The 11811-nt window shown below is 30.8% G+C and overlaps 3 protein-coding genes across 5 annotated transcripts; 2 read left to right on the top strand and 1 right to left on the bottom strand.

Moving 5' to 3' along the window:
- The first annotated feature begins 309 nt into the window (after window positions 1-309).
- Window positions 310-1368, top strand: LOC117603545 (uncharacterized). Its single transcript, XM_034322818.2, has 2 exons — window positions 310-1065; window positions 1153-1368. The coding sequence occupies exons 1-2, from the start codon at window positions 310-312 to the stop codon at window positions 1366-1368; spliced, it is 972 nt and encodes a 323-aa protein (XP_034178709.2).
- Window positions 1369-2489: 1121 nt separating this feature from the next.
- On the bottom strand, window positions 2490-5644 carry Wbp2 (WW domain binding protein 2). 2 transcript variants are annotated; one of them, XM_034322840.2, is made up of 6 exons: window positions 5503-5644; window positions 4942-5276; window positions 4706-4858; window positions 4313-4510; window positions 2877-2962; window positions 2490-2815 (listed from the first exon to the last, which is right to left on the bottom strand). In XM_034322840.2, the coding sequence occupies exons 1-6, from the start codon at window positions 5556-5558 to the stop codon at window positions 2768-2770; spliced, it is 876 nt and encodes a 291-aa protein (XP_034178731.1). In that variant the 5' UTR covers window positions 5559-5644; the 3' UTR covers window positions 2490-2767. The 2 variants fall into 2 exon arrangements, with proteins under 2 accessions (XP_034178731.1, XP_034178722.1); XM_034322831.2 differs by lacking the exons at window positions 2490-2815; window positions 2877-2962 and having other exon boundaries at window positions 4125-4510.
- Window positions 5528-11733, top strand: Ent3 (equilibrative nucleoside transporter 3). Of its 2 annotated transcripts, none has more exons than XM_076689996.1 (10): window positions 5528-5658; window positions 6652-6806; window positions 6878-7006; window positions 7078-7152; window positions 7224-7447; window positions 7516-7627; window positions 8242-8409; window positions 8476-8663; window positions 8730-8970; window positions 9040-11733. In XM_076689996.1, the coding sequence occupies exons 2-10, from the start codon at window positions 6713-6715 to the stop codon at window positions 9423-9425; spliced, it is 1617 nt and encodes a 538-aa protein (XP_076546111.1). In that variant the 5' UTR covers window positions 5528-5658; window positions 6652-6712; the 3' UTR covers window positions 9426-11733. The 2 variants fall into 2 exon arrangements, with proteins under 2 accessions (XP_076546111.1, XP_034178589.2); XM_034322698.2 differs by lacking the exon at window positions 5528-5658 and adding an exon at window positions 6032-6435 and having other exon boundaries at window positions 9040-11732.
- The last annotated feature ends 78 nt before the right edge of the window (window positions 11734-11811 follow it).

Genomic DNA, 11811 nt, shown 5'->3' with positions numbered 1-11811 from the left:
ATTTCGAAGAAATACATATACCTATGTGTATGGTGTCATTGATGCCGTTCAAAGTAACAACATGTGTTCCCCTGTTGTATGAAATGTATGTTTGAAGAATAACGCACAATTATTGAATTTAATGAAAAAAAAGGGAACACAAAGTAATGAATATTACTTTCTTATCATTGATGACTGAAATAATACTGTCATCAAATTAAACACCTATAATTGATATACTATGAAAATCGATGATATAAATACATCCATACAGATTTTCAAATAATTAAGTATCAATGATTACTTAAATATTTATTCATACTACTAGTAATGGAAGAAGGTGATAACCTGTTAGAAAATATACAAGAAGCTTTCTTATCTTTAAATAAGAGTTATCTGGAACAAGGTGCATCACTAGCAGATCTGAAATCAATTGGCATAAAAAATGATGCAAAACATAAGAGAAGTTTTTATTTTCATTATGTATGTTCCAAGAAAGTACTGCTTGCCATTTTTACACCAATATTTTGTAGCGTATTTTTTAAATACCTGTACATTGATGTAATGAAAAGTATTCGCGAAACAAGATGCTTAATACCTAACAATTATTTCATATGGGAGTTTACAAGACCAATATCAAATTGTGATTATTGTCGTGGTATTACTTCAGCTTTGATCTTGCCAAATTTAACTAGAGAAGAATTTAAGCGATACGCTTATTCTTCTAGGCCTATGGTGATAAAAAATGCTGCAAGTCATTGGCCAGCTTCGAAGGTATTTAGCTGGAAATTTTTCAAAGATTTATATGAAAATATTGATGGTGCTTATGATTCAGTAGATGAATGTCAGTTTTTACATTTCAAAAGTAATCTCACTAATTTACATGATGTTTTTGCAATGAGCGAAGAAAGAGCCTTGCAACTTAATGGAAAAGATCCCTGGTATGTTGGTTGGAAAAACTGCAACCTTCAGGTTTTGGATGCGATGAAAAAATATTATAGTCTACCTCATTTTTTGCCAGAAGATGTAGAAGTACCTTATTCCAATTATGTTTTTTTGGGATACGAAGAAGGTGCTATCATGCATGTACGTATACTAGGAATAATAAATTGTATCGTTAATTAATTTTTAAAATTACAGTTTTGTTAATTAAAATTATTCTCTTTTTCATAGCTGGATTACATCTCACGTCTCATGTGGCAAGGACAAATTATAGGCAATAAAAGTTGGACTGTTGCTCCGACACCAGAATGTGATAATGTTTGCACACGTTTTAATTTTACTGTTTATGCTGGAGACATTGTTCTTTTAGATACAAGAATTTGGTATCATGGCACTTACGTTAAAGATGGAAGCTTCAGTTTCACAGTCACCTCTGAATACGGGTAAACTTCTATATAAGGTGTCTCTAGTCTGGTGCCTCAGGCGGACAGAGGATGAATCTATATGAAAAAGTAAGTCGAAAATATAGAGTGATATTTCCACATATGAGGCTTCATTGCTAAATAAATCAGTGTTAAAAATTTCTATATCTTAAAAAAACCCGCCACTGTATATGAAAGCGTCCTCTGGGGGCGAAACCGAAAAGCTCATTTAGTGCACTAAACTGTAGATAGCGCCACTTGTTTTTGGCGGGATTTTTAAAATATATAAATTTTAATAAATTTTTTATTTGCTTTTTCATGTAGATTGTAAATCCACACTCATTCCGATTGTGCCACTAGATTGGCAATACCCTTTGTATCTTCAATAACATTTGTAGTATACAACTCCAGATGCTATATAGATGGTATTTTTTTATACTATGAAATTGTAAAATCCAAAATGTTTTGCCTTATTAAATTATTTATACATCTAGTTGAATATTTATGAAACTTTTATACACATACAAAAAACTTGAACTTTAAAATGTGCTGTTAAAGAGCAGTATTTAAATGTTAAATTATGTGCATAAGAAATTATGACAGATTGATACAAGTTCTGGAATATATCCGATTGTCCGTTTATTTAAATTGTTGTAAGACATTCTATATAATTTATGGATACATATGAGTTGTCATATGTATCAGTTTTGCCATAATTAAAAACTAGTCTGCATAAGAATGAATATTTGATATTATTACCATAAATGATCTAATTTGTGCTTTAATAATGTTGGTAATTGTATGATTAAGATATTTTTATATATATATATATTTGAAATTTTATACATATACAAACATTTAAATACACGTGCTATATATCTCTTCAAAAAATTGCATTTTTACTTCCTGTCAAAAAAAAAATATTTATATATATATATTAGAATTTTGTTTGAGTTTAATGTAAATTTTATTGCACGCAGTTAATTGTTATTTATTTTTAATTACATATATCTATATACATATACAAATACTGTGTATCTCCCATAACTTTTAATAAAACGTATTATACAATTCCCGTATTAATATGCAATAACTTTTATTTTATATATTTATTTCATTGCACAAAACACAACAATAGTTTCTTTTATATATCATTTATACAGTCTACATAGTAAGTATAAATACTTGTATATTTTGAAGCATAACAATATAATAGATTATGGTAATTAAAAGTGTGAATAGCATAGGAAATATAGAAATATGGTTTCATTTAGTTGCATACACCAAAACAACATCATAGCAAAATCTAAAATGGAATGCATATACCTGTATCTATGCAGTACAGCGTATTATACATATAATACTAATTAGATAATAGTAGTGTTGAATTTACACCACTATTTTCAGACTCCAAAAATGCAATTTTACTGGTCCTTTTTCTCTGTTGCTTGCTGGAAACTTGGTGGACTTTCCTAAAACATCATATTAAATTATAAGATCTCAATTTTGAAATAATAGTTCCAAATTACTTACATAGTATGCAGGAGGTGGAACATAGGCACACTGTGGTCTGCTTGGATCATAATATGCACTTTGAGCAGCTTCTGCTGCCTTTGCATCTGTAAAAATAACAGAAAAATAGAACATTAATAAAATATAATTGATAAAATTGATTTGCTACAACTGTTGATATAAATTACGTACATTTATATATATTTGATGCGGTAAATTTAAATCGGTCTGGCATTGTTTTTTTTTTAATTTTTATTAAAAATTAAATAATTACTTTGGTACTTTATTCTTTATGTATTTACAAGTTAATTTTTTAAATCTTCATTTGCTGTAGAGAGGCAATAAAGAATGGCATTGAACAATTATGAAAGTGAAATTCCAAGATAAATCAAGTAGAAATTCTTAATTACTCGCTTTAAAAATATAATAAAATTGTAAGATTTTTCAAACAATATTGATCTGTATTTTTAAAGGGATAGTATTTTATTATCAAATGCTCAACCTGAATCATTTGTTAATAATAATCAATAATTTTAATGCTGTTAATTGTAAGAAACAAAATTAATTATTCTAACCACTTTATTTACAATTTACACAAATCAGAAAATAAGTTATAAGTTACTGAGAACTCATAATACCACTCCACGTATTTTTGAACTACCTCTGACAAGTATGAGATAATAACTGAGCATAGTGAAAGTCAACCTTACTCCAGGTCAACCAAACCTGTTATGCAACAATATTGCATAATACTCAAAACCTTCAGGTTTGTCAGGCAAAATAGAAAATATGGTACCACTATTCAGTTGCTTAATAAAAAAAAATATGATTCCATAACAAAACAATATGTCAAATTGGTGGGTTCAAATAAAAACAGCAAGTTGTATTTGACTAAATTTTAATAACATAATTTGTTTGTTGTATTATAATATTTATATAAATCTAGAATAAGGCAACAAAAACATAATACTTTATTATCATACATGACAACAATAAGTAATTATTTGTTCATTATTTATAATACATTTGATAAAAAAAAGTAGTTAAAAGTAATTGAATAGTTTTATTACGATGTGTATACTGTATTAGCATGTAATCTCAAATTGTGTTATAGAGAATATTAAGGAGTATATGCATTTGTATGTTTCTTTAAAAATGTTATCATGTAAATGTATATTGTGTTTTGTTTGTTATAAACTAAAAAGCATTGTTGAAACTTTTAATGTTATTCACAGTATATGAAACAGAAGTTATGTTAACATGCGTGTATAAAAAAAAAATATTTATATTACATCTTTTATGTCATTAGTAATTGCGCGGATAAGGATTATAAGGATTTTGTTGAGGATAATAACCTGATTGTGCGTAATTACCACCTTGAGGATAGGCAGCATATGGCGGAGGATTTGATGAGTAATTATTGTATTGTGGTGGTTGACCATAATTTGGATACGCACCTGCTTGAGACATTGGCTGGGCATTATAATTTGGATTAGCCCACCCTGGTGCTCCATTTTGTTGCGGTGGTGTCCAGCCAGATTGTTGAGTAGAACTCCCCCATGCTCCTTGCGGTGGTGCGCTGCTTGCATACCCTTGGTAAGGTGCATTTATACCAGGATATGGAGGAGGCATATCCGTCATAAATACAGTGTTTGCTATATAATGAAACATAAAACAATAGTACACAGTAATATAGAATAGAGTAACAATTAATATGTAATTTACAATATGAATTAAAAATTCTTCGTATCTAAAACATATAACACTTATTAATAAACAAGTGGTACAGCTAATTAGTACAAAATATTGAAGTAACATTTAAAATGCATTGAAGAAAAATGGAATTTAACCTGGTGGCACTTCTGGAAATACGTTAGTTGGAGGTACCCAACCATAATATCCAGTTGGTGCGGCTTGGTAGGCAGGTGGCGGTGCAGCATACCAATTTGATGTTGGTGGTTGATAGGGTGGTGGTGCATCTGATCCAGGACCGTTGCGTTGAGCTACAAATAAAGAATATATCATAAAATTAACGCAATACAAGATTGTATAGAAATTTAATGAATCATAAGTGTTATAAATTTACCCATTGATGCTGCTCTTAACATAGCTTGCCCAAATTCTATCGCACCGCCGCTCTTGAAATGCAATTTGAATTTACATTCTCCGACCCAATTGCCATTTGGTTGAGCACGGCATTTGCCTTTAATGTAATTAGCACCAAACATAGGCTGGTCCACTTCAACTTCACTTAATGTTACAAATGGGAAACTAAAAGACTGCATCTTTTCCTTTTGATCTTTAGCATTAAAAATCATCCTGTGTGTGGTCAAGTATAACCGTCCCCGTTTGGTACCAATAAATTCTGGCTGGTCTTGCCCATGAAATTCCATCGTGACATTGTCGCAAAATAGTAGTATGCTAAATAAATAAACATTTTATTCGTTTACAGTGTGTTTATCGTATCAAACATGAAACAAATATGATTCTACTAATTACTACAATCATTTAGGGAACGTAAATTATTGATAATAACAAGATAAATTGCTTTCGGAAGGTCATGACAGTAACTACGTTGCAAAAACGTCAGCCGAAACCATGTGGAACAAATATTTCTAACAATAACAAATTTATTTTACAAACTTACCATTCTCCAGCGTGTATAAGAACACCGCCATTAGTGTGTGCTGTGTTTAGCGACATATTTTGTAATTTTTACTTTAACTTCGGCAACAATACTTCTTTCTCATCAGCTGATTCATAAGTGATAAGATGACGCAGTGCGCAAGCGCTTCTTATCTCGGTATAGTATATTCAACGATATAGTAAATCCTCATATGTATAATACATATATGCATAACAAATTTCATTCAATATTTTATACATATATGTATATATTCTTCTTCTGATGACTAAACGTTGCTACAAGTTTTTTACTATATTTCATTGATTATATGTAAATGATTAGGATAACAACTTCAATCTATTCAACGTTACGATGTTACGCAACAGCCCCTGTATTCCTGCAACATTTTCAGCTTAGAAATACTTTTTTACATCAATGCGTTCCATACATTTTACAAAGTATTTACAATTTAATCTTATTAGTTAAATTTCCCGGTAAAACAGTAACAAGAGACGTAAATGCGCACGCAGAAATCAATGCCGCAAATTTTCAAAGCATGCGCTTGAACTCGGGACAAACACGTCTGTGCTTTGCGTAAAGAAATAAATAAGGTAGTGATCAGGTGCAATTAACAGATCGGCAAGAAGTGCGGCGAGAAGCAGTATTATTCGATCAACTATTGTGAAAAACCTGACAGTCAAAAGTCATCGAAAAAAAAAATGAGATCATAAAACGATTAACAGTTATAGTTCTGTTTCGTCCTTCCGCATCAATCACGGCGAACATGGATGAGAATTTAAGCCGGGGCTATGTACAATTAGGGAAAGCAAGAGGCATGAATGAATTCAAATTCTCTAATGGATTCACTCATTTGTCACCACCGGTTGACAAATCCAACTTCATCTACTTTGCTCTTACACTTGGCGGTATAGGATTCCTCTTGCCTTACAACAGGTCATGCCGTAATAAGACTTTCTTCTGTGTGTCGGCAATTAAATATCATACACTCTTTGCACTTGCAATTTATATTTTAATCTTGCGTATAGAAGTAGAGCTATAGACAATTGAATCTGGACGCTAAAAATAAATATTGAATTACGATTATATATTTATACCCTGTTTGTTAAAATATCTTTCTATGCGCTAAAATATAGAATTTGTTCTTTACAGTTTTATCATAGCAGTGGATTATTTTCAAGCAAGATATCCTGGAACTACTGTAATATTCGATATGTCAGGTGTCTACATTATTATGGCTTTTTTCGCGGTATTTGCAAATAATATTTTAGTCGAAACATTGTCGTTGAACACACGAATAACATTTGGTAAGATTTAAAAATGAAAATGATAGATATACATTCCTTTTACCTTGCACTTAATTTAATTTAATTTGTAGGATATCTGGTTTCCTTTGTAACTTTAACTTTCGTTATAATTTGCGAAGTTTGGTGGGAACCTTTTGGAGTTAGCACTTCTTATACTATTAACTTAGTTGCTGTTGCGGTAACATCACTTGGTTGCACAGGTAAAAATTGCTGGTATCATTAATTCCCTGCAAATGAGTATTTTATTGTCAAAATTTCAATTTGTATACAGTTCAACAATCAAGCTTTTACGGGTACACGTCTATGCTTCCTAGCCAGTATACGCAGGCGGTAATGACTGGAGAAAGTATGTATAAATAAATTTATATCGATCAATTAAATTGTCCACGAAACAGTTTAATTACTTTTTTTTTATAGGTCTTGCTAGTCTTTGGGTTTCTGTCAATCGGCTTTTAACAAAGTCCCTGCTCGACGATGAGCGCAGCAATACATGCGTATATTTTGTTCTATCAAATATTACTATTCTTATGTGCTTTGTGTTGCATCAAATAGTCCGAAAGACTGATTTCGTGCAATTTTATATAACATTATGCCAAGAAAGAAATCGAATTACACTGGAACCAACTGAAGATGTTGGTTTGGTATGTTTTAATTATTAATAGAATCCAATGAATTACTCCAATTAACATGCAATTGTATTTCTGAATAGATGGATCCATTGGATCAAGTTGGTGATCCTTCGAAAGGTCAATATGGAGTTTTAAAAATTCAAACTAGTCCATTAGGGGCTGATGCTGCAAATGGAAGCACTGATTTAAATGGTAAAGATTTGGTGAATGGTGATTCTAGGGATCAAAATAAGACGAAAATCAAGAATGACGAAATAGCGTTTACGGCTTTGTTTTCCAATAATTAACGTTTAAAAATTCGAATAAAACGTGCCTGAAACCTGCACCCCGCCCAGCACCGATGACTGAACGTCAGGTCAACAGGGGTCGGTACAATTATAACCAAGAATCATTGAATAGTAAAAACTTACCTCGTGCTATTCTGTTTCTCGGTACAGAATTGCCTCGAAATAAGCAAGTGGTTCGGGACTGAACAGTTGCTTATTTCGAAGCAATACTGTACTGCAGCATTCGGCTTTCTCTTCTTGGTTATGACTGTACCTACCCCTGCTGACCTGACGTTCAGTCGTCGGTGCTGGGCAGGTTGCAGATTTCAGGCGCTTTTTACTCGAATTTTTAAACGTTAATTCCTGGAAAACAAAGCCGCAAACGCTATTTCGTCATTCTTGATTTTCGTTTTATTTTGATTCCTAAAATCACCCCTTAAAAAATCTCCCACCTGTTGTCGAACACCCTGTATGATTGTTTTGGTAGATTAAATAAAAATATTTGTTTATAATAATAAGTTAATAATTTGTCATTTTTAGGGACAAATCAATATTCAGCATTTTCATTTAGTAACCCTGTGTATGAACCTGGTGCGCCATCAGGAAATCCTCCTGGTAGCACTGGTCCTACATATAAAGTTGAAGATGTAGTTGTTATGAGAGGATCATATGGAACTCAAACTAACAAACCATGGACTGAAATTAAAAGTATAACATCTTTTTTCTTTAGTAACTTCTACAAATTCGCCAGTAATATGAAAATCTTTTACTAAGGGGGTTTACTTGCAAGACTTGAAGTGGCAAAAATAATATTCCCGTACATGGCCAGTATTGGAATAGCATATTTTGTGACGCTCTGCTTGTATCCTGGAATCATGTCAGAAATAATCTCTTGTAAACTTAAATCATGGATGCCAGTAATCCTGATGACAGCATTTAATGCTTCTGATGTACTGGGAAAGGTAAACACGAATAGGATAAAAAAGCTTTAGTTTTCAAACCACATATTGCATTATTTAATGTTTCAGATGCTTGCATTGATTCCTTACGAATGGAAACGTACACAGTTATTATATTTCGCAAGTGCTAGAGCCATATTAATTCCTTTATTTTTACTTTGTGCATTGCCAAGAGGTGCTGCAATTCTCTCTGGTGAAGGTTATCCATTACTATTTGCTTGTTTACTTGGCGTTACAAATGGTATTGTTGGTTCAGTACCAATGATGCAGGCACCAACTAAAGTTCCAGAGAGTCATCGCGAATTAGCTGGTATTTATATTGTTATTAGCTGTAATTTAACACCTTATTTGATATAACATTGCGATGTTTCTTTTTCAGGTAATATTATGACTTTGTCGTATACTACAGGTTTAACAGTTGGCTCATTATTAGCATATATGATGGACACTTGTTTTGGACTATCATCAGTTCATGCAAAAGATGTATGTTACAAGGTATTAAAATTATCTGTTATGCCGGATAATGGTACCACCTCAAGTATTTTAGTAAATACTGTGTCTTCCACCTTACCCATGTTAGAAACTGTCACACCAAAGATAAATACTACCGTCAGTGTTTTATCAACTATTTTAAATTCCACTATATTCTCTAACAGTACTATCAGTACATTAACTACTAGTATGACAGATGCATCTACAACTGTATCCTCGAAAATTTTTGGTAATGTTACAGCCTCAGTTAATAGTGCAATCTTGCAACACTAGGATACACAAGTTTGTGTGCTGTGTTGAATCTGGTGTTACTTGAATAAAATTATACAACAGTTTTGTTTATTAGTTATCCATTACTTATTTTTATTTTGCAAATTATCGTAAAATATCGCCAAACTGAGCACACACACAAAGACTAAAATTCTCCATTAATATATGATTCCATAAATGATAGTGATTTTACTTAAACTTTAAGCAAAACGGTGATCGATGCGCAGAAGGTATTTTTGACCAGAAATGAACAGGAGTCAATAAATAAGTAAAAATAGAGCACTATTATACGATTTTAATTGAAATTTTAGTTCAACAAAATTTGTTCTAGATATGTTTTTAAATCTACATTATATTTTATTCTCTTAAAAGATATTGTGCCTTTCATGCTATTGTGAATAATTTCATATTCCATGCTTATCAAACTTCCTTGTTAAATATGAAAAAAAATTTCAAATAACTATACAATATGTTGCACGAAGATAAAAAAGTAATCTTTAAATAATGTGACGATAAATAATTTCAGTATGGCAAAGTTTTCTAATAATTCTGCCTAATATGAGAAAGGGATTAGAGACTGTTGACATTGAATTTGATCTCCTATAATTTGTTAGGACTTGATTAATTTTTTAATAGGAACCTATTGTGTTAAGTTTTTTTGGGACTGTCTGGAATGACTAATATAAAAAAAAAACGATTGTATCCAATGAATATGGAATCAGAGTCCTTCCAGTTGTTAGATTGATGGTTGAAACATAGTAAATTTATGCGATAAAGTTATTGCGCAGATATATTCTGTAAGAAATTGTTATATGAGTCTGCGTGGATAGTTGATATTATGAACTTAAAATACGTATACTCACGGTATACTTCCATATTTAAAAAAAATGGAGCATGTGTTTCTTTCAAGAGCGTAATTTTAATCTATGTTATATCTCAGAACATATGCACAATTGTATGGAAAACTATAATCAAATTTTCAATCTTTATAGTAATTAAATTTACACGATAGATAAATGCGAAACTTGAAACCCATATTCACGTATTGTGATAGAAGTTATATACGTAACTAAAAAAAGGGTAGATTCCTTAAATTTTTTCTGTTAACAAGTTAAATCACATAAATGAAGCTCATCCAAGCTCGTGAATTAAATGGACTTAACTGACGGATCGCACGTATGCGAATACATACTCGGAAGCATTTTTACGAACATATTCCGATGGATTACTTTAAATATAAAATTATATTTTAATGGATAAATGTATATGTGTAATATTCACCAATGTACCACCCATCCAAGCAGCTTACAGATGTAATTCGTATATTTAAAGTATACTTAGAGATCATTTAGATGAAATGCATACGCGATAACTGCATAGATTTCTTCACTAAACAAGCGTTTATAAGTTGGGAAAATAACGTAAGATTAATATCATAAACACTTCGATTGGATCATTGATTAAATATCACACTTTTATCTTGTACGGTGATTTGTTTTATACAATATTTCTAAGATGCACAAATATCAGAAACCCTTTTAAATAAACAGCATATGGATTAGGGTTGATCCTTAAGATATGAAGGTGGATGAACTATTAGATATCTTACTTTTTACATATCATCGTTAAAAGATTTTTAAATTTTTGAGCAAATTTAAGAAGATAAATATTTAGGAACAGGGATATATGTGTGTACAAATTCTTGTGCGTGAAGATAATTTTCAAAAAAAAAATAAAAGAACTTTTTTCATGAAATGTTCCTTTACGAAATATTTTTACAAAACAAATCCAACTTTACAACTGTGTGATAGAGAAACATATTTTAGTCATTGTTCATTACGTGATAGTAATATATTTTTTATTATTTTTAACTTATATTGTAAACACATTAGTTCCAAAATATAGATATATATGCTAATACTATGTTAAAAAAATTTCCAAGGATACAACCAATTGCAAAGGCAAATGTATTAAATGAAAGTTAAAATCACGATAGTTTACGAAATGAGTGAGGTATATGATTACGAATGTACAGTATCAGAATGCTTCTCAAAGATTATGTGTAGAAAATATGGAGAGTCATTTCGTTTTATATATTATTGTTTTTCATTATAATATTTTGTCCTCACACACTCTGTCAAGTGCGACACGGAGTAATTTTTTGAGCATATCTTGAACTGTATTTAAAAGAAAAAAGGATTACTATTAATTATACAAAGAAAGTTGTATGTGATTAATTTTTACATTGATTTTTTATGTATGCCAGAAATTACTCCATATTGCAATTAATCAACATGTACAAATAATAAATATGTATATATATATATATTATATTCTTTAATATATCTTATCCAAGTATTATACTCTTTAGGAATCAAACATTACATTT

Source organism: Osmia lignaria, chromosome 9, assembly GCF_051020975.1.
Source record: "Osmia lignaria lignaria isolate PbOS001 chromosome 9, iyOsmLign1, whole genome shotgun sequence".
Lineage (NCBI taxonomy): Eukaryota > Metazoa > Arthropoda > Insecta > Hymenoptera > Megachilidae > Osmia > Osmia lignaria.
The sequence above is the reverse complement of the archived record's forward strand: the minus strand, read 5'-3'. Positions and strand labels throughout refer to the sequence as shown.

Coding starts and splice junctions, on each gene's coding strand:
- LOC117603545 (XM_034322818.2), top strand. CDS start 310: ATGGAAGAAGGTGATAACCTGTTAGAAAATATACAAGAAGCTTTCTTA. Junction 1,066..1,152: donor AAGAAGGTGCTATCATGCAT/GTACGTATACTA, acceptor TCTTTTTCATAG/CTGGATTACATCTCACGTCT.
- Wbp2 (XM_034322831.2), bottom strand. CDS start 5,558: ATGTCGCTAAACACAGCACACACTAATGGCGGTGTTCTTATACACGCT. Junction 5,277..5,502: donor CTTATACACGCTGGAGAATG/GTAAGTTTGTAA, acceptor TTATTTATTTAG/CATACTACTATTTTGCGACA. Junction 4,859..4,941: donor GTTAAGAGCAGCATCAATGG/GTAAATTTATAA, acceptor CTTTATTTGTAG/CTCAACGCAACGGTCCTGGA.
- Ent3 (XM_034322698.2), top strand. CDS start 6,266: ATGGATGAGAATTTAAGCCGGGGCTATGTACAATTAGGGAAAGCAAGA. Junction 7,153..7,223: donor GGCGGTAATGACTGGAGAAA/GTATGTATAAAT, acceptor TTTTTTTTATAG/GTCTTGCTAGTCTTTGGGTT. Junction 8,664..8,729: donor CTTCTGATGTACTGGGAAAG/GTAAACACGAAT, acceptor TTAATGTTTCAG/ATGCTTGCATTGATTCCTTA.